Source organism: Metopolophium dirhodum, chromosome 1 (assembly GCF_019925205.1).
Source record: "Metopolophium dirhodum isolate CAU chromosome 1, ASM1992520v1, whole genome shotgun sequence".
Taxonomy (NCBI): Eukaryota; Metazoa; Arthropoda; class Insecta; order Hemiptera; family Aphididae; genus Metopolophium; species Metopolophium dirhodum.
The window spans coordinates 57,055,987-57,080,392 of NC_083560.1; the positions used below are offsets into that span (position 1 = coordinate 57,055,987).

The following is a 24,406-nucleotide window of genomic DNA, read 5'->3' on the forward strand; positions in this document are numbered from 1 at the left end:
GTGTAAGTACAACGACCATATGGATGTTTTATAGCTATCGACTAACAAAATTCATGTTACGGTTCACAATATTATGATAGGTACTTATTTTATGCATAGATGAATAACATGATATTTTAATTTTACCGCCGAATCAATGCCCAACGTGATGGACATGAAAAAAAACAACATGGCCCAGATATTCGATCCGGGTAACGTTGCTACAGCTTCGGGATAAACTTGAAACACCAGACCAGGACCTAAACAAATCGCGATGATAATAATATATTAATAATACTATGTAACGTTTCGCTATGGCTTCAAACGGAGAAATGCCAATAAACGTCATAACTCACCCTCAGTGGCTACCGAACTTATGGGCTTATGTTGTTTGTGTGACATGAAACCCAAATAAGTGAATATAACAAAACCGGAAAAGAAACTCGTAAAGCAGTTGACGGCCGTTGTAATCAAGCAGTCACTAAATAATAAAATACGAATTCGATGCGACTTTATTGTATAATATATTTAATATTTATACATATAAGAACATCCAAACAAAGTATTGTATTGTATTTATTTATTAAAATTGTTAGGTACGTACGTGTAACAATTGTTTTTTATATTATTGTATGACGCGTACGACAAGTGAACCCCGAACCCGGCTCCTACTGAATAAAATATCTGAACGGCTGCGTCCACCCACACCTGACGGCAAAACAATCAACTTATGTATAGTACACGCCTTAACATGTTTCAACCGGAGTAAATATTCAATTGTTACTTGTGTATCTAAAAGGCGGTACAGTTCGGGCTGTAAATAATAGGTTATGCCGGTTAGCGAGCCAGGTAACATAAGACCTCTAATCAACAAGATTGTCAATACTAAATACGGTAGTGTGGCCGTGCCCCAAACGACAATTCCTGAAAATGTACGTGCACAATGTTTATTTAAATGTCAAACAACGCAATATCGTACATCGATTGATATACGTGGTCGATTACGAGTTAAAATGGTTAGACGTCATTCGAGTAGCTTATTATTTTACTGCGCCTGGGATTACTTACCGGACGACTTAACACCTTTGAACAAGCTCAAGTACAGCATAACGTATACGATGAACACACACAGCGCCAGTTGCCATTTTGGATAACCCAGTTCGTTGAGACCGTCGCTCATTTGCATGCCAAGCACGCCACGGCTTTGAAAAATAAAATATTTATACGTCTTAATACGTAAACAACATTCAAGAATGTATTGAATGTATAATAATATATCCGTTCAAATATACAGTTAGGTATTTTAATCAATAATCACAGATTTGTGCAGGTAATTATTGTAGTATATATATATATATATATATATAGGAACGAAGACTTAAGAGCAAATAGGAGGATCTGACGTAACACGGGGTAACATTTTAATTTATTATGTTAACTTGTGGTAAGAGAGGAAAACGGTAAATTACCTATATTAAATAAACACTCGTATCATGGGAAATCGTTAATATGAGCTAATAAAGGACTATAGGATTGATGTGTATCCTAGATTTCCATACTTGACAATCGATAATATTTTATAGGTTTGTGGACAAAGTGTGAAGGAAATTGTCGTATTTAGATGAGATTAGGTAATAGCTGGTATATAACAGATACCTGTTGGCTGTTACAAATATTTATATCAATATTATTTTATTCTTTGGGGTAGTCGTTATAATATTAACTATTTGACTATTGACTTATTGACAATTTTTAAATTCTAATTTAGGCACCTATTGTAATGTATATCAATATATATCAATATATCATAGTGATTCTAATAGGTTTAAAATTTTGGTATATTGCAAGTTTTTAATATGTTCATTGTTCAATCAAGCAGTTTAGTACGTGAAAATAATAAAAAAACCATCCACGCCTCAAATTAATGAATTAATTAAATACTTCGATTAAATTATCTTGAAAAAATTATTTATTTAAGTATTTCTAATCTCTATTTTGTAGGAATCCGTGTTATTCCTAAATTCTTCAAATAAAATTAACTTTTTTTATAAGCTAAATATATATATAAAATACAAAATATATAAATACAAATATAGAAGGTTAAAAACTGATAAATAATCTATAGAAGTCAAAAATTGACATTTTCACGAAAAAGATTGTCAATTTATTACCAAAGATTATAATATGCTTTATCCATAAACTACACATCTGAAATCCAGAATTATGAAATTACCTACCTAATAAATCATAACCATCTTTCAACACTTCCAGACACAGTTTCAATAAAATGTTTTTTATGATACTTTAATTTGTATTCATATTCAAATATAACATTATTTTATGTATTTTTTTATTTATAGGTGCCTATAGGTAAAAAACAAGCTAAACGTGTAGAGACTTAAGATAATATATTGAATTGTTTCACGTACTTTCGTCCTATATTATGCATATCGTATAAGAAACCTGCATCGTAACTATAGTGTAAGCGCAGTCGTACAAAAAGCAACGTTTAAAACAAATTCGTTAACGTCTGGAAACAATGTGCGATTACAATTTATCAGTACCTATTGAAGAGATTTCAAAAATTGAATAGCTTACACCTACTTTAAAATTTTAATTGTTTTCAAAAATATTTTTATTCTAGTTTTCTTGGATCAATCATTTATGGTTAATAATTTGTGCTGTTCTATAAAAATGCATGATGAAAAAAATATGACTTTTAAAACTTCTGACTTCATGAGATTCTACATTCTAAAATTGGTTCCAGATTCCTGTAAGCAACTCATACAATTATACTCGACCTCGATTAACTTCTCCTTAGAATTTGTAATCTCTGAAGTATTTAAAACTTTTGATGAATCTGCAAGTTTTTCATTTAATGATGCATATCCTACGCCATTTGTTTATTTATTCAACGATGATATTTCGCTATAAACGCGTGAATTTCACATAATAGATTTTTTATTTTAATTTCTGGATTTTCGTAGAATTTATGGCTCAAATTTGTTCGCGTGGAAATGCGTCAACACGTGCGACGTTTCATTGTACCGTAACAATCCCATAGTAAACTGACTAAATTAAAACAGTTTTCTCGTTTAGTCATACATTGGAAAACCTATCTATAGTAGTATAATATACAATTTCTCTTCTATATCATTCAATTTTTAAAATTAAATTATCATTTGATGATATTGTAATATACTAATATATAAATATATAAATAAAACATCCAAGTATCACATAATATATTAATCATAACAACCGTTTATATTTTATATAGGTACCATTAAAACAATTATAGATAGAACAAAAACAATCGCAAATATAGTTTAATTTAATTTAGTATCAATACTAAATTTAAATTTGACCTATAATTTACGACAAAACAAAAATTTAAAAGATTTTGAAAAATTTTAAAGTTCAAATTGGCACGGATTAACTTTATCCGATTGATCCTATATTTTGTATGGTTAGTTTTTGTATGTATATACACTAAGTACACTAGTTTTAGGGGGTGAGATGAAAACATTTTGAACTTAAAATTTACGGACCCCCCTAGATACCTACTAAACGAGGTACGCGGATTTGAACGTATGCAAGTATGTCAAATATAATTGAAATACAATAATTTGTATATTTTATGATTTAAATAAAATATTTTAACGAATAAAATACCTAGTGGAAATAAAAAAGGGTGTTATTTTATTTGGTGAATAAATTATCAAACAGCTTTAAATATCACATTTTAAGCGTGTTTTGGCATTAAAAGAGAGTTATCGTTTAAATGGCGTCTTATATTATATGCACTTTAGACAGTTGCACGATTTGAGGAAAAACTGACTAAGTTTTAGAGATTAACCTTCGTTCTGTCATTTGGAATTAAATACAAATTAAGTTGATACAGACATATAGTTGTCGTTTTGGACTTTGAAAAGTTCATTTAGGCAGAATAACCAAAGTCTACTAAGTTACGTATTAACCTTTCTTGGCCGGTAAAGTAAAGTGACTGTTGTTATAACAAATAATATTTTAATAGTTTTGGATATGGAAGTAGTGTCTATGGAAGCTTCCTCCCTCACGCTTCTCACGTCTAGAATTTATTGTCATCCTATTTACTTATTGTATTTTTTGTGTATACAGATTGTACCTAAATATCTTTAATAAATAATAAAAAAAATAATAGTTTTAGACACACAAATATACCCAGCTATACGAAATATTGAGTTCAAAATAATTATGTAAATAATTTATGATTGTGGGGGGAGAGGAGACATAATATACAAATTATACAAGTACCTACAACTTAATGCAGTGGCGTGCTCAGCTTTTTTGAATGGGGGGGAGGGGGGTGAATTTTTTACTGTTCACAGACCACAACATATGGTGGTAAATATACTTTCATTGCTTTATCATATATTTTATTTGATAAAATGAATCCATAAGGGAGAGCATGACACCCTCATCCCCCGTGAGCACGCCCCTGGTTTAATGTAGGTAACCTATGCTGATAGCGGACCATTTATGTTATATAAATGGATAGGAGACTGAAATAAATACTATTAAAATTGTTATTACTGGAAATATTCAGCCGCCGGTGAACTTTGGTTGTTGAAATTACTGCCTATTATCGATGTACCATCGGACATTGAAAGTAAAGTCCCATTTGCGTGCGTCCGAGGTAGATAATTATGAACGTGATCCGATTGGTTATATGCCGATGCCCAATCATCTTTCTGTTCAACGCACGTATCTGTATTCCAGGTATTGTTACAGTGCACCCACGGCAGTTGTCCCGAACTACTGGTTGTACTCATCGCCAAAAAATACAACGACCAACCAATAATAACGTTATAGTAAAATGATACATAAAATGCAACCAACACAGCACAAAATCCAACTCCTAAGATATAATTTTTAAATTAAAAAAATATATTTAAAAACCAAGACTTAAATAGATTTTAATAACATCAATTGTTAGGAAAACTATTTTATAAGAATATTACAATATATTTGTATCACTTTAATTGAGTCACATGCATTATCTTCAGCGATCTCTAGATGACTAGATAACTAATTGGTAATTACTTTTTAATCATTTTCATAGAAATAAATTATGTTACTACTATGCAATTAAAGTTGTAATGTAAAAATATTGCTCTCTAATCTCTAAAGAAAGTACATACACAAGGATTTTAATTTAATGGCAAAGATATGCTTTTAATTTGATTTTTATAGTAAACGCTACAATGAATTATGCATAGGTATATATAGCTAGTCGGTATTTTCATTTGAAAATTATTTTTTAAGAGAAAGATAATAGGTACTTGAGAGTTATTTTATTTTTAGTTTTTGGAGGAAAGTCATGAGTAGTTTTCACATTGAATAAAAATCTTCAAATTCAACATTAAATGTTTGATTTTATATATCGCCTTGCTGTATCGCTATGACTTATTATTACCCATTATTATAGTCTGGAATCTATATTACAGTATCGTGACTTTTTTTTATTATCTATTAATAAATATGATATTCTGCTTAAACGCTTAAGTTATGTTGTCAATTTTAATATTTTTCATTTCCCTAGTCGATACAAAAAATAATTATTCACACGACAAAACAAAAAGCAAGGCGAAATGTGTACCATTTATTTACCTTTCAAAATACTCAAATCGGCCTTTTTCTTTTTAATACAATGTTTTAATTATAATTATTTTTATATACAAGATACCACATCAAAAATAATTTATCATTCATATTATATAACGCAGTAGATCATAATGACAATTTTAAATACCTATTAAAATTAATTAAAACTTTTCTCTAGAAAAGCTCTCGGATAATATACTAAAAAAATATTCAGAAAATTCCATCAAACCTCTCTCCATAATATTTAGAACATTATCATTACAATGTGGCTACTTCCAAATTTATTGTGTACAGTCTCAATATGAAAGCTTTTGGCAGTTCAACAATCAAATTATATAATGTGTACCACTGTACCAGTACACTGTACCTGTGTAATATAATACTTTGATTAAAAAATAATAATCACAAACTAATTAATGTAACTAGAATATAATATCTTATTATTTTATTTTAATTATAAAAGATATAAGCTATTTTGTTTTGATGTAGGTAGTAAATATCGAATCACTACAAATGCCTATTTAGAGCGAGTATATTTTGGACGTAGTTTGACGCTATTATTAAACTTAACGTAATTAACGTAATAATTATAATATACCTACTAGTGAAATATATACCTATTTATCAATAGTAAAAAAATTTAAATTTGCCATTTAGAAGACTTTTTCATTGGGAAACTTTTAATCGATGATTTCTAAAATGTAATTATTTATTTTTACAAGTAAAACATGTACAGTAATTAGTAGAGGTAAGTATTTATAAATATTATGGTCGTATGAATAATAAATACATTTTTTATCAATGTAATATTTAGTTTTAATTCAGATTTAAAACCGTTTTAAGCAATACTTTACTTTAAATGTACCTTTAAAAAGAGGGCATACATTCTTCCACACACTTATTGGCCCCTGTCTATTATATTGGCCTAATATGAGTTCCATATAAAATAGGGGAACAGCGCCGAATATCAACATTAAAAAGTATGGTATTAAAAATGCTCCTGTAACACAATAATTAGTAATTAATGTATTGTACGAATAATTAATTAAATTATTGTCATAGTTTTAGCATATTTCATTTATTTTCAAACCTCCACCGTTTCTGTAGCAAAGATATGGAAATCTCCAAATATTCGCCAAATCTACTGCAAACCCAATAATAGATAGCAAAAAATCTGCATTTCTTTCCCAAGTTTCCCTTTCTCCATCATTGATATTAGTGTTTGGATTTTCTTTACAATCTATTTCGTCCACTATCGAGACTACAGCGGTAGATTCCGAAATTATTTTTGCGGTCTTTTTAGTGTCATCTGATGATTTAGCCAATAATAAACGTATTTCAGTATTTTCTAAAATAATGAGGTTTAAATAAGACAAATTTTTCTTTGAAATATTGGATTAGAGAAAAATGTTAATCGATTAGACAACACTTACTTTTTTTTTTTACTTCTACTTCTTTCTTGTTTTGTTTTTTGAGCATTTTCTTTCGCACTTGTCTGTCTTCGTCTTGATACTCTTCATCATCATCGTCATCTTCTTCTATGTCATGACTTTTACTACCATTTCCATCATCAACATGTTGGTGTAGCTCCTGCTTGTCACTGTAATCGTCTTGATCATCGTCCGGGTCATAGTACTGATCGTTCTCAGTATCTGTCTTGTTTTGACGCTTGCGCCAGTGGCGTTTATTATTACTGGACATCGTATTCGGAGATGATTTGAAAAATTGTCGAAATTTATTCACTGATGGTACCCATAACTTTTTAATTCCACTCGTTTCAACACCAATATCATCGTTATCACTGTCCACAACTTCGACGCTGGTCACGCCGTTGTTGAACATTGCTGATGTCTTCGCTGCAATACCAGTCATATTTGGAGTTGTCTCTTAAATAATTAAACATTTAAAAAAAAAATTAATATGTTATAATATTGGGTGACAATATGCACATTAATCACGAAGGGGTGATGGTATTTTCACGGGATATACGAGCAAGAATTGGCGCTGAGAACACTGACGATCGTATTATAATTTAATAATGGAGACGCGCGAGAACATCCTGCTTCCTTTACAGGGGTCGGACTGATGACGGAGAGTAATATGTCTTAAATATTTTTTAAATTTTATTATTCCGGTCGTCGTTGGTGGCGGCGGATTCCCGAGATTCCACAACCACGATCATCGCAGATATGAGGAGGGGGATATCCCATTCCACCCCTATCGATATCCCTTAAAAGGTATGTGCGGCACACACTATATACCTTTTACATAGATACGCACACTCGGGCACGAGCCACACACACATTTATAAGTGATTCGAAGAGACACCGACGGCATTTATTGCTTCTCGGCGGTCGCTAATGATTGTTCAACGAGGCATATTGGCTTTGGGGGTGAAAAGTGGGGACAAAAGTTAAGAGGGCGAGAGGCCGGAGGAAGGAAAAAATAAGTATAAGAATGCGGCGGCGGCATGAGCTGCACGGGCAAGTCAAATACCTAAACGTGCACGAATCATCACCGATGATGATTACCGTCCATTCCCCTCTATACGTGTATGATATATATATATATATATATATATATATGTGTGTGTGTGTGTGTGTGTGTGTGTGTGTGTGTATACATATTCCTCAATATACTTCATATATACTTCTTACACCCTCCCGTCACAAAAACCGTACTTCTATACTATACGAGAGTGCTATATATTATTAGTGCTTTCTCTACTAACTATAATGTGGTGCCGTATATGTTCCCTCTTGGTGACGACGTCCTTGGCATTTTTATGCCGACGAGTAACGCGGGCCCGTCGACGTTTTATATTAAATACGCATACACCCATCATCAACGATGTTAACCCATGATATCGGAGTCGTCGTGTGTCTTCTACAATAACCACTATTATATAATGGTGTTTAATAAAAAAATATATTATATTTTTTTGCTACAGGGTAAATACTCAATGCAAATGATTTTAAAAATAAATTCTACATTCGTATGACACTTGTATTTGATAAAAATTGTAGGTAGATATCTATGCAAGAATGTAAAGTAAAATGTGTACCATATACATATATGTTAGGCACCTTTATATATAACAGTTAACACTTTAATAATGTATCTATAGACATTTCTTTATAGCCTGAGCATAATCATTTAAAAAAAAATATGAACCGCTGAAATGAGAGCGTTAGTATTTAAAAGCAACTATTCGAAAAAATTAACCGAAAGTAGCCAACAATATTTATTAAAAACAGAGCCTTTATAGGCTATTTTCAAATTTAGCTCTAAATTTTTTTACTGCCCTAAATATAGTTCCGCCAATATATATTTTTGGCTCTGTACAGAATCTGTAATGTGCTATGTGCATAAATGAATATATGATGCGCACGAAAAGCAATAAAATTAATAATAAATTCATTTTAATATAGTATATATAAAATGTACGAGATAGCTGAATAACATCATATTAAAAATGCCTAGGTTAGCTGTAATTTCCACATACCAACGATAAAAGTTTCATACTAAATAGTATATAGGTAATACATTATTATCTGTTTATTAATATATTATGCATACCTGATCATTACAATTAGTTTATATGATTAATACTAATAGACTTTTAATATCTAATAAATATTAATTGTATATTAAATAACTGTATAACCTTTGATATAGTCCACATTGAACACACTAAACAAATAGCAACAATATTTTTATCGTTATTTTCAATGTAAACAATAATCATTAACGTTTGATAATGTTATATATAATAGTTCTCAAGAGTAAAAATATCTAGACTAATATATAAGACTATAAAAGTTCTAGTTGATAAAAAGCAATACCACAGATAAAATTTGTATTTAACCTGTGGTAGTACTATGGTATTAGGTTAGTTAACCTATAGCTGTTACCTACAACCAATAACTGCAACTAACCAAATCTCAGAGCCAAAATATGTAAAGGATCAAATTAAAAAATAGAGCATTATACTTATAGTATTATAATAGGTGGTACCTATACCTACAAAAACTACTTGTTTAAAAAATCTGAAAAATTATCCTTTTTTGGAAAACAAATCTTCGCTGGGCTTTGTAATAAATATTAAATTTCACCTTTTTTTTAGAGGATGTCAGTGGAATATTTGTTTTTTCTCTCAGACCCACGCGCAACATAGATAAAATGTGTCAAGTAAAATCATTCTTTATGGTTTTTGAGTAATCTTAGGAGAAATATTTTCTATAGGCATAACAAAAATTAGAGGAAAATAGTTTTGAGTCTTAGACATATTTATATTTTTATTAATATTCTACTTAAAAAAAGAAAATTCTAAATTTAAATGGATATTAAATTATTTAGAGGCAATATTTAGACAAATAAATATGCCATACCCTTAAAAATACTACTCAATATTTGCTGTAGTTTTTGTAATTGGTGATTTTACTCTAACATTACTCAAAAACATATAAAAAATGCATGAAATATGAATGCGTCTTGTCTATGTTGAGCGTTGGCCAGAGAGAGAAAATTATAGTCCGCAGATATCTTCTTAAATACCACGAAGTGTATACAGGTATTGTCACTGAAAAAACATAAAAAACAACTGATGATTTTTCAAATTCAGAACTTATGCTCAACATACATTTTTATACTACACTATTATTGTCTCTTAATTGGATATACATCATTTATTGAACCTGCGAAAAAAATCTCGACAAAATGTATAGCTTGTCCTCACACAGACCAACGATACTATATTGCAGAGTGGTCCAATAAGATGGAATTTGACATTTCCCAAATATTTTCCATCCTTCAGATTGGACATTTCCTTCTAATAAATAATTTCTGGTCAGAGGTAAAAACAAAATATTATATTATACAGTAAAATTACGAATCAAAGTATTTAATTTTTATTTTTAGTGGGTTGATTTAAATTAATTGTATAACAAATTGTATAAAATATAAGAAAATACCCTCAAAATATACAATTTAAAAGTTTCATTAAATATTATTAATTATCAAATATTTTGCTGTATAAAATAAATGTTGTAATTATAATGCTATGGTTTAGGACAAATCTAACATAAAAGCAATTTACATTTAAATCTATGTCCTAGTCATAACAAATATATTTTGTACGTCACGATAAAATTTAAGTTAACATTAAACATTATATTACAATTATCAGTGGTGTTTTGGAGGGTATACGCGGGTATACGACGTATACCCGTGAACCAACTTGGTGATTTAGCGTATACCTTATAAAAGTAACGCCAATACGCACGTATACGCACGTATACGCTCGTATACCTACTTCATAAACAGAAAAAAATCCATAGGGCATAGTTTATTTTTAGAAAATTTGTTATTGGTAGGTTAATAATAAAATAATTGATTATTATTTATAGCTATCGATTATCATCTAGCTATATTCATTAGGTATCAAATTATAATAATATATCTACAAGCGGCCGTTGATGTTTCTATACAAGAATATACTAGATAGTGTGGCGAGTGCTATTCCGAGAGCTGACGTCCTGCAGCATTGCTCGTCTTCCGTTATTATTTATTTTACATTTTGTTTCTTGTAATATTTTTTTTTTGTGACTTGTGAAGTGAAGTGTTAAGTGTTGAAAATATAATTTAATGTTAAGTACCTACTATATAAGCATCATCTTTTATTTGTTAATTGTTACCCATTTAAAAAAAGAAAGTTATTTTTATTATTTTTTATTAAAATACTATTAAATTTTGTTAAACTTTTTCCACTCACTTATACAATTTTTTTTTTATATATAAGCCTAATACACTTTCAAATAAAACTAGTTTGAAAAAAAAATGATATTTTTTATTCCTTATTATTATGTATAGGTTCTGTTAAAGTTTTATATTTTATATTTTTTGCAGTTACCTATTTGGCTATTACATGATTATGCTTTTATTTTACAATTATATTAATATTTTTTGCCTTTAAAATCGGGCAATTATTGACTTTTCCATAGAAACTTTAAATACTTAGATAAATCAAGAAACAATATGGACATATGGTATAAAATTAATATACATTTTTTTTTGATATAAAAGCTTATACTCGTGAACATGAGATCTAAAAAAAACTTGAATATTCGCGAGCGAAGCGAGCGTCGTTTTAAGTCATAAAATCTGATATGTTTTGATCCCAATAAATACATGATAGTCATTGTCATAAATTCTTCCGCGTATACCCTCCAGTTTTTTTACCAAAACACCACTGACAATTATTGAACTAAAATTGGTTTAGGTACTAATGAAATAATTAATAATAAATATTTTTGAGATATAACTTATGGTTGAAAAAATAAAAAATATACATATTTAGATGGTTCCATTGAAAATAAAAAAAGTATCTTTGTAAAAACTTTTAAAACTACAAAATATGCAGCCGAATTAACGACATTTAAAAAACCAATTTTATGTTACTTATTGCTCAGTTCATATTATTATAGCAATTTATTATTGTCTATAGATGTCTATAACTAAAATTACAAAGTGAAAACATATTTATTTATGAATTATAAATTCTTCACCTTTCAGTTTCTAAATCATAATTTTACAATGGAAGAAATAAGTATAATAGAATATATGAAAAATGTGGGATTAAAAGATCAACCAGTTTAAATAGACAATAATATTTATTTTATAAAAAATATAATTATATTAATTTATTTTTATTTATATTACCTAGGTAGGTACCTACCTATTATTTTATCATTATGATTATAACATTACTTAATATTGATTATTGACGATTTTAAATATTATACAAAATATAATTAAAAAATCAATCATAATAGGTTTTGGTGTGTAAAATATTATTATTGGTATAAATCATATTTATTTTTTATATCTTAGGTGCTTTCGTCATTTATTGGATATAATTTATATTGGTGATTATTCATACTGATCTTGGCGAAAATGATATTATGTAATATTTACACCTTTGGCGCTTATGTCATATAGCAATAGTTTCTAAGGATAGTTTATCCCATATACTTATCATTTAATTTATATTTTATACAATCATCAATATTATCTTAATTCAGTAATGTAATTTTAGCTAAAATCATTGCATATAACTATAGTAATTCATAAATTATAAATGAATAGCACCGAATTACTTGCGAAAGTAGTATATATACTACCATTACACCGTAGAATGGTGAGAATAGTCTTGGATACTGTTTGATCACCACTCTCCCCCCCCCCCCCCCCAATGCACCATCTAGATCAAGTTGTTAACAGAACCACCCTTAAACTTAAAGTTTGAAGCAAATTGTCTGCCTCAAAAATTGATAACACAGCATAGCTCCACTCAGTATTTAAAAAATATAAATTGAACTTATAACTTTATAGTACTTACCTATTAAGGTAGCCTGCTTTAGTTTGTTATTATAATAATATAATAAACATAATAATATTATGGTATTATTTTTAACATTCAAATTTTTTTTCTGAAAATTCACAATGATAATGTATTAATGTATTATAGATGGGTTACATTTATTTTCCAATGGATCCTGAATACAATAAATCCGAGAAACGAGGAACCAGCTTTATGTATGAATATTACAAATAAATTCCAAGATACCTATAGTTTATTAATTTATTAATTTGTGTGTCACGAATCAAACTTTGAAAAGCATGCTAAGAATTCTTAAAAACTCATGACTACTAATACCTACATCTTTAGAATTATATTATTAATAATATTTTTCGTACATAATATAAGTGAACTAATTTTATTTTATAAACTTAAACACATTTTTTTTCCGAAAACATATCACATAGGTAATTAATGTTATAGCAGTAGAAGTGCAATTATATCTTTACTCTTTGAATTATCTATAGTCTATATTTCTAAATACACTAGGTATCGAATATTGTTAAACATTATATTTTTTTAGACTATTCAACCATGTATTTAGAAATATAAACTATACATGATATAAAAATTTGTCATTTTACTAAAAATTAATAAAGTCTAGATGTACCCAAATCATAATCGAAATATAACATATCAGTTTTATTTTGTACCTAATACATGTACACGTATAAAATTAAGCTACTTATTTAGTTATGTATTTTATTATATATTCATTTATATAAATTTTAAAGAATCTAAGTAGATATTAGGTATACCTACCTACATGCCTAACTTATTAAAATATATATCAAATTATGGCTGATCCACAAAATACAAATTGCATTTAAGAGTACCTAGGTAGGTAACTAATAAATAAAAATTATCAGTTTTATAAACTTCATAGGAATTTATCTAAGGTTTTCTATCGGATATCAGTGTGATATACTTACTTCCACTCGAGCAACTATCAAGTTTGGAAAAAAGTAAATAATCTAAATGAAATTTATAATTATTTGATTACCAACAAATATTTAATTAAGCTAATGGCACGGAAGTAAAGTTCAATAAATATATATTTTATTATATTATATATACAGAGTGATTTACCAAGCATGCTATTACCTCCATTTTTTCCTTAATAATTATTTTTTTAATTTTTTTAAATTTGTAGGTATATTTAATAATCATATTTTATTCTTAAAGGAGTGCCCTGTAGCGATAAAACATTTTTTTTTTCAAATAAGAACCCCCTTTAACCTTTTTATTGCAAATTATAACGGAGATGATTTTTTTTGTAAATTTTTATGTACCTATATAAATCAAAATTCAAACAAGTAATTTCTGAGTTATTAAACTTTAAATACTATAGCCATAGTCAATAGTCCTTGGAGATAATGGTGATTAATATTTAATATTAATTTATTAAGATTTTGTCATTGATTATTGTAAAAATTGTCTATTAACTAAACTAAAATAAATTTTCTATTTTACATTTTAAGTGAATCTATTATTAATTATTATGGAGTAAGGGCTATCATCCTTAGTATATAAAGTTTAATTAGAAACTACTCCTTTAAATTTCGATTGAGATACGTCAACGTTTTTGAAAAACTTATCTTGTTAATAATTTTCAATAAAAAAGAATGTTTACTGTTTGAAAAAAGAAGTTAGTATCGCCACTTGATATTTCTTGAGTTAGGTACCTTCTGAATAAATACCATTAATAAAAGGACAAACGAGAGTGAGCACAGGTACTTAGTTAATCTGTATATGTAAATTTAACTGTTTAACCTATAACCAAATGATTTGAGTATTATCTGTTTTCAACAATAATTGCTTCACTATGTACTTACCTACACAGTTAAAATAAAAAAAATGATGCTATAGGTATTGTCTATAAATAACTTTTCTATTGACATTTTATTTACCATTTCAATATTGACCTAGCAATATTTTAATAACCTATGAATTTTATTATTTATTTAAGATCCTATCTGTATGTATAATTAGGCAGGTATTTTCAAATATCATACTTTAGTTTTTTAATTAGAACTATATTACAATAAATTCTTGTAAACCCAAAATCAGTAATTGTGAAGGTAATCATGTATTATAAAATGTAAATAATATATACTAACAAATGTACCTACTTACACCAATTTATTATTCATTTCACATTTGCCAGTAAAATAATATTAAATTAAACCTGAGGCTGTTATTAATTATACCATTGTAATAGCTATATGTAAAACTCTATCAATTACTTATAAGATAATATTTTGAGATAGAATTAATATTGTTTTACTAAATTATTTTTTATTAATAATTCGTTCGTTATTTAATTTTTTTATAAATACGACTATATACGAGCGTTGATCATATTTCCACAACAGCGATGCATGTATGCATTCTTGTTTACAAAGATAATATATTCGTATTAAATAATAAAGGAAACTTTCTAGCCAACGTTGAAACCAATTGGCGTCATAAAAGTTCTGGCAGAAACTAGTCAATCAATCAACATACAATAATAATTTTAAACATTATAATGAATCACTGTCGACATGGCCCAAGATAATATTATTAATAAAGTCATCGAAGCGCAAACCCCGTTAAATGTTTTAAATATAACTTCAGTAGGTAGTTCAGTATACAAGTATGTTTTTGAACGACTACAATAATTCGATGGTCTAGTGCACAAGTGTGGTTAAGTGCCATATTCATAAAATTATGCGCATACTTTGTAGACAAAAATTATTAATCAGTGGTTATAATATATATACATTGTACATTTGAAAAATGACAACAAGCAAGTTTACATAATACGACATACATAAAATATAACTGTACGCAGAGTAACGTATAAGGATTTTACTAAGAAATTGAATTGGTCACACGAATATTTCACATGGATACCTGATGGCAAAAACTGAACCTCCATTTGCAGAACATGCAATGTAGGTACAAATTACAATCAAACACATTGCCGTCCACTGTCCAAATTTCACAGACGCCAGAAACGAATTCCGCATTCCAGATAATCTGTGTGAAACAATCGGACCATTTTCAGATGTAAATATATTTATCTCTCATTTAAAAAAAAAAACTGAAAAGTATAAAATATTAATCTTATGTAAATACTAAATACAATGCTAACCTAATGTAGTCTAATAACATTGCAGTTTATGCGCAAATAATAATAATATTTTAAAAAAAAAACCTAATTTATATTATTTTAACTTATTTATTTATTCCACATTTTATTAAAATATAAAAACCTAAGATATTTTATCAATAAATGTGTTATGTGTTTTCATATAAAACGCCATGAATAAATAGCCAAAAGGTGTGAAAGGTTAACGGAAGTAATTATAATATTTTGTGGGTAGACATTTTTTAGAATGATATATATCTTATAATAATAAACGTTACCTTTTTATATTAAAGTTCATTAGAACGTAATAATATTAATTAGCATTATAAATAATAATAATAATAATTAACATTATTTAGCATTTAAATCTGATTCTTATTTGCAATAAATTATCTATTTCTATAAAATAAAATGTATAGTTTATAAATCGTTAGTTTTAATCTAATTAATTATTAATGTGACGCTCCTCACACTACATGCACGAAAAACTGTTTATACATTTAGATAATGCCAAAATCCAAAGGCCAAAGAGACACCAGTTGGGCAAAAAAGACTATAGAAAATGAACCATTTTAACAAAGAACAACAAAGTTTACAATTTCTTGTCCTAATTTTGTACATTGCAAGAGAGTTTTTTTAGTATACAATGTATTATAAATAACATTTATATATATTTTTCAAACTGATAATCTGTGGTAAATGTTACTAATTGCTATTTGCTCTACTACGATAAAAATTTAAATGATTCTCCTGGGAGAATGTTTATTTATTTAAATCGGTATGTAGTAATCACACAATTCAGTTCAGAATATATTATAGTAATTAGTAACGTATTATATTAATTTTAAATCTGATATATCATCGTATTCAAAAACGAGTATTCTGAGTTTAGTTTCTAGAATTTATGAAAAAAACTTTTAAAAATGTTGAAGTACTTACCTAAAAAACATATTATAGACTTATACAAAATAAATAGGGAAAAAGGAACGGGGAACACTAATGTGATTAATATCCTAGGTAACAATATATTATGACATATGAATTACGATACTTTCAAATTCATTATAAATTAGGTAAGTAGTGAATATAGTGGATATAGGTATGGTAGTTGCAATTATGAGTATCTATGTAATATGGAGGTAATAGGTTAATATTATATTATCCTTATTATAAATGTTGCCTCTTTATACGAATATACCATTAAAGAAATTTTAAAACAACATAGTCTTAAAATTAATATATCAAGAAGTAATTCATAAGTACACATATTACCAAATAAAGCAAAAAAAACGAGTAAGTATAGGTGCCGCTCTGCTGTACTGTAGGTTACAAGTGGGTCACTGTAATGAAGGGTGGTGAATTTGAATTCAATGATATAATATCATTGTATATGAAAAACGTTTCCGAGCGGAGATGGTTTGTCAGCCAAGGATATTTTATATTATATTTATATTGTTATTATTAATACAGTAGCCGGTAAGTTGAATTAAAATTATTTGTAGGTATATAACAATATACTTTAGAAGTTTCAAGTACCCACGAATAATATTTTGAAAGTATAACACAAAGCTAAAATCGTTCTTCTTCGTTTAAACATCTAATTTCGTCCAAACTTAAACTTCAAATAATTATAAAAAAAAACCACAACCATAATCCCAACCACATTATCCTAAATATATTAATATGGATAACCATAAGAACTTTAAATGCTTAAAAAAAATCTATGTATTTTTAATATTTTAAAATTAATATTGTAACAATGTGTTAAAGAGCCTTATACTAAATTTTCAAGTTTTTCGATCCAAAGAATAGAATTTTATTAGTATTTAAAGAAAAATACTAAAAAATTTTAGATTAATAATGTCCGTAAACAGCTCAAAATTAATAAAAATATTTTTTAAATTTTATCAAGCATTTAAAGTTATAAGTTTATTAAATAGGTAAACGTATTGTGTACATTTCAAGAATCTACAGTTATTCGTTTTTGAATCGAAACTAAATAAGAAAATCACTCCATGATAAATCGAGTGAATATCCTATATTGGAAAAATTTGAACATTAAACGCTCATAAATTTTTAATATGACTTTCCTTTAAACATTTTTTTTATTTGATAAAGGTAGACAAACTTACTTACTTAAATGAATTACATTTTCAGGTTTTATGACCCAGTAAAAATGTTTTATTGAAAATGTCATATACCTATAAACAGTGTTAGGACTTACCTAGATAAATTTATCCAGATAATTATTTTTTTATCTTTTATCTTACCTAGATAAATAAATATAAGTTACCTTAGTATTTATTTTAGATAAAAATTTAACTTATCTAGATAAATTAACAAGATAAATTTTTTGGAGAAAATTAGCTAGATCTATTCGAAAATGTTTTATTTTTATTCTCATTATCTGAGGCACAACTTGTTCGTAAAATAACATCCCGGGCTAAAAATATATGACGTTATTCTGAAAAGACTATAAATTATTCCTATTTAGTACTTATTACTTATTAGTAATTTATTAATATTCTGTATTCGGTTAATAATATATAATATAATATACTAATTAATTTATGTAATTAGCCTATATTAGTATATTACTGTCGCAACAAACATGTCAAATTCCCAGAATTTTATAAATATTTTTAAACTATAATTAAAATACGAATAATAGAACAGATGGCAAGTTATAACCACCGCCGTCCCAAACAAAATTCCGTAGAATATAATATTATTCATTGAGAAATAAAGATAAACCAGACGTCTATTCTTTCCGTATTTGCAATGCGTCTGAAATTAATGACAATTGATAAGTCTGGCGAGCAATACATGAGATGCTATTTATATATTTCGGGTTTTATGTTTTATATTATAAATCTATGGACTATAAACAATCTCTAAACCAATTTTAATTGCACATGATTTATAATAATAATAAACATTATTTCGTATACACAAATACACAATACTCGTAAATATCTTTTCAATGTTGTTAATTAATAATAATAATAATAGTACGTGACACGAAAAGTGGCCGGTGACCCCACCATTAGCCCGGCAAGAACGGCCGTTAGCCATGGGTTTTCTTGTGTGTGTATTATTTTGTGTACTTACATGACGGTATATATATTTTTTTAAATTAGTTGTTCTAATTATAATTTCTAAAATTATCTGTTATTTAAATATTTAGATAATTATTATCTAGATAAAATATTTTTATCTTTTATCTTTTTGTTAGATGAATTTGATTTGTTTATCTTTTATCTGTATCTTAGATAAAATTTAGTGTTGTTATCTTTATCTTTATCTAGATGATTTTTTTGTTATCTGTTCCTAACACGGCCTATAAATAGCTCAACATGAGTCAAAATGCTGAGTGTCCCGTGAGGATATACCCATTAGCCGTAGAGAGGGGCTCGCTGCCCAGACAAAAACCAGTTTTTCACTGTTTTACCTATAAACTAAAAAAATTGGGCGGTTTGCGTTTGGGTGAATTTTTAAAAAATACAATGTGTTTGGGCAATTTAGCATGATGCGTTTGGGCGAATAATTTTTAAACATTGTGATGTGTTTGGGCGATCTTTTTTAATATCCTGGGATGCTGTATTTTATCAATTCATTTTCTCTTTCATTTTGACAGACTTGGGTTGTCCATGAATTCCATGGGTATGATTAAAAGTGGGTTATTTTTTTGTGTGTGTGTGATGAAAAATTGAAATAATTGAAAATCAAGTTCAAATATAATTAAAATTAAAATAATATGTAAGATAAAATAATATAAGTGTGTGTAATGAAAAATTGAAATGATGTGCCATATTTAGATTTAAATAAAATTCCCTATAGATTTTATATATTAATTTTATCTTAATCTTTACAAACATACAATTTTATCTTTTATATTGTTCATCGTACTCGCTCAAACACATTTTAAGAAACTCTCCCAAACACATTACTTTTATTATGTGGGTAAAAAGGTAATTTTCCCAAACGCATGATGCCCAAAAAATTATTAAAAATCACGAGATTAATGAAAATAAAATGAATCAATCAAAATGTTCACAAAAATTCTATAAAATGGTTATATTCAATTGTTTAAAAACTAAAAAAATTATTTTTTTAACTTTTTTACATTTTAAAATAAAATATATGCGTAGTCCTTGTCTCTGTAAGTCTAATAAGAAAAAAACAGATTTATTATCTCAGGAGATATCGCAGTGGGTAAATCCTCACGGGACACTCTGTATTTTGAAAATGTTATGGTGAATAGAAAATGCTAATATAAACATTCAGTGAAAATGTCATGTATTTAGAGTAATTTTTTTTAAGTTTAAATTTTAAATTTTGACCTCCCCAAGCACCAACTTGATTCACTTTCTCACCGGAAAACCTACTGAAGTTGAAAATCGAAGAATTATTTCAACTACTTGTCGTGTCTTTAGACACAAATAAAAAATGATTTTAAAAAACACACTTCATTGTAAAATCAATATATTCATTGCTCCAATCTAAAATAGTTGATACTAAAATGTCAATATACTGACAATAGTGAAGAAAAAATAAAATAACCAATTTATATGTTGGTATAGATAATATATAGTTTTATGTAGACATAATATATGTGTAATTTTATTTGACATGCATAAATATGATAATTGATAACAAATAGGTAAATGAAAACTTTCATATTATTTGTGCTATATATAGGTACATTTAACCTAAAATTGAGTTTTCCTCCATTATCTTATTACCATTGTACATTTGTACCTATAAAATAGTTAACATTTAATAGTAACATAATATTATAGTTATGCAGACTATAGAGCCTTAATTCATTATTCAGTAATGTTTCAAATCCATAATAGTCGAGGTCTTAAGCTGATAATTCAAAGAACTTTTAAGTTGAATATTGTTTGGTATGTCGTTAAACTTAAGTAGGTCTTAGAGGTACCTACAACCTACTATTATTTACAATACCATCGATAATATAAAAAAAAACAATGCGTTTTGTACACTTTTAGCGATAAGTACTTATCGATATAATATATTCAAAATATTATACATCGTCGTACAAAATATTAATAACTATTGCGATGATGAAATTGAAGTAAGTTAGGTATTTATTCTTTTTAACACCAATATAAAAATAACAATACACCTACTAATTTATGGATTAAAACGCCACATGCCTCATTGCCACTAAATCTATATCGTAAGCCCAGAGTCTACCTACCTAATGATAAAAAATAAAAAAACCGTAATGAAATCAGATATAAGTAGGTATATGATAATATAACAATCATTCTAGATATAGTGCAGCGTTTAAATAATATCGTATTGATCCGATCATCATATAGAAATTATATATATTATAATTACACGGCCGTACGGCATAATAATATATATTACACCTATATACATGGCGTATCTACATTCGACTGTCGATTACGTACGGTTTTTTTTCGTCAAAATTAGTCGTTTACAACAATAACAAACAATGCGACCTCTGCGGGTAGGGTAGGTATAGGTATATTTTATAATATGTGCACGTGTATACGCGAATGTAATAAAACAAAATATAAAAAAATATCTTTTTTTTTCTGAACATCAAACATTACAAGCTGCACGGTATATGTATCGGTGTGGTGTATATTATTATTATTATTATCATTATTATTGCGAAGCCGGTGTAAAGGACCGTATATTAATATAACACATTTACGCCACGTGCTGGTAAGGAAGGTACATAATATGCATCAGCCCGCGGCGGGTACTTTCGATAGGCCTCGGCATTTCGTATATTATATTATTATTACGAACTTATAATATAAATATATGTACGAGCGAGCATCGTTTTGACGTACCTACGTATTTAAGAACATATTATTATTATTATTATCGAAATCGTTTCGCATTAAATTGTCACCCGTGTACCACCTTCAACTGCCTACGAATTACGATATAGTACGTGTTTGTGCACATTATAATAATGTTATATCATATTGATCAAACACATAACACACATCACGAGGCCCGGGGTGTTGACAAATCGTTTTTCTATTATTATTATTATTATTGTCACCGCGTTAATATTTATATATTATTTTAATTGCTTTGGCGTCACCGCGGTGCGCGATGTTTAGGTACCTACCTCTACCTATAACAAATTTAACTACATATAAATTATGATATTATTATTATGCGCAATACCCATTATACGCTACCTCTGCCCACCGTGAAGTTTGTATTATAATATAACGCGAATTAATATGTCATGTTGTACCCGCTCCTTGGTGTGGATTTTATAAAACACACACAAACATTGTAGCACCAATTGCAGGTACGTTGTTGTTATGCATTATATACATTATACACACATATTACAATATCACACTGTGAAGCTACTCGCGTATAGGTTTATGGTGCGGGCGAATATTATTCACGTTTGTGACATAAGCCGACCAGCAGCAATCACCGGCAGTGTTCATATAATCGAAAATCGCCGTGGGGCACATTTCGAACATAATAATAAATATATATATATTAAAATACAAACCAATACTCGGTAACATATAATATTACGTGCGCACAAAGTGTAGCTGTGTATTCTGATAATTTAAACGTGCGTGTGTAAGACCCAAAACAATAATATCATCGCTCTGCGTAGCGGTAAAAAAAAAGTTTATCACAACAATAACAAAAAAGTACATAATATTACGCTATATACGGTGATGAAATTATTAATATATACCTGTATAATATATATATATATTATATAGACGTATACGCACTACGCAGTACGCACTAATATTATATAATACTATGAAAACGACGACCCTTCGTTATGATTTAAACGTTAATACAACATAAACAGTACAATAGTACATTTTATTAATTTATACATTTTTATAACGCCATTATGACTTGCCGTAAAAGTAGCTATCCCTGTATATGTGAGATATTCATATCGTTTTTTATTCTAAATTCTCGACCATTTTCCGGTTAGAATTTTCTCATTGGGTTATGGGTTTGAAAGATTATATGAATCGAAAAATATATACTATTATACTAAACAAAACCCTAGTTTTGATCAGTTTTAAAAAAATAAATTAATCATTGTATGGTACATAAAATACAAATGGGTACATAATATAAGTACCACTGAATATTTAGAACTTGTAGTAATAATCGGTGATAAATATGATTGGTCGTGGTTAGCCTATATCGATGTCAATTCAAAAAACAAACAATAATTATTAATTTATTAAGTTCTTTACACCAATTGTGAAATTTTTTTAATTTAGTTTTGTTTTAGTTTAAATAATCTTCAAATTAAAAGCATATACTCCAGGACCCTGCAGATATTATTACATTCAAATGCCACATTTAATGTTCGGCCTAACAGTATACTTTAATTTTAAAACAAAACATACTGTTCATATGTATAAATAAGAACTCTGTACATTTTAAATACCGTAATTATATAAAATACGAATATTAAATTAAGTAACCTAACTTATTATTATGTATAATATTAATTTTGTAAAAGTTGTGAAAATGTTTGTTTGTATGTAATACATTTTGAACACATTGAAAACTAAAATAATAATATTATTATTATTTATTAGTCTCTTCCTAAGTATTAATAAGTTCGGAAATTACATGATACACGCATAGATTACATTCAACAATGTAAAAAAAAACAAAAAAATAATTTAATGCAAACAGATTTATTGGTTTTCTTATTTCTGAAGTTTGGTTATGAAAAATAGACCACAATTTCATTTCAAAATTGTGATAAAATGTTTAAACAATTGACAGAGAGACAGTCGTATGTGGTGAGTGTGGTTTGTAGACACTATCCTTCGCTTATATTGGCTAATCAGATGTTTCTATTAATATTTTTTGAAACATTATGAAACTTATGAAAATTATAAAACAAAAAATAATAGCTATAGAATTAAGTAAAAACCTAGACTAACAGTATAAAATTTAAAATTGTGTAAATTAAGCATTTAATAAAAAAAATCTTCAATATTTTTAAAAAAAATAATTAATAAAATTGTTGTCTGTAAAAGATTGTAATTATTCTTTAATAAAAATGAATTAATTCATTAGTGTTAAATTTAAATACATTTTAAGTATAGCTAATGTTTGCAATTTAAGCAACATAAAATAACTTAACAGGTATTTAAAGAATAAATTCTTTCAAGCACTTTTTTATTCAAAAA

At 27.6% G+C, this 24,406-nt stretch overlaps 1 protein-coding gene across 1 annotated transcript in view; it reads right to left on the reverse strand.

Annotated features, from left to right (window-relative positions):
* Nucleotides 1-24,406, reverse strand: part of LOC132935914 (sodium-dependent dopamine transporter-like) — a 28,725-nt gene that overhangs the window by 3,739 nt on the left and 580 nt on the right. The window contains exons 2-10 of the mRNA XM_061002554.1: nucleotides 7,059-7,511; nucleotides 6,716-6,973; nucleotides 6,491-6,625; nucleotides 4,555-4,879; nucleotides 1,048-1,181; nucleotides 764-903; nucleotides 584-687; nucleotides 336-460; nucleotides 127-239 (exon numbers count right to left, since the gene is read on the reverse strand). Of these exons, the coding sequence (XP_060858537.1) occupies nucleotides 127-239; nucleotides 336-460; nucleotides 584-687; nucleotides 764-903; nucleotides 1,048-1,181; nucleotides 4,555-4,879; nucleotides 6,491-6,625; nucleotides 6,716-6,973; nucleotides 7,059-7,497 (1,773 nt within the window). The 5' untranslated portion in view covers nucleotides 7,498-7,511. The remainder of the gene's footprint in view (nucleotides 1-126; nucleotides 240-335; nucleotides 461-583; nucleotides 688-763; nucleotides 904-1,047; nucleotides 1,182-4,554; nucleotides 4,880-6,490; nucleotides 6,626-6,715; nucleotides 6,974-7,058; nucleotides 7,512-24,406) is intronic.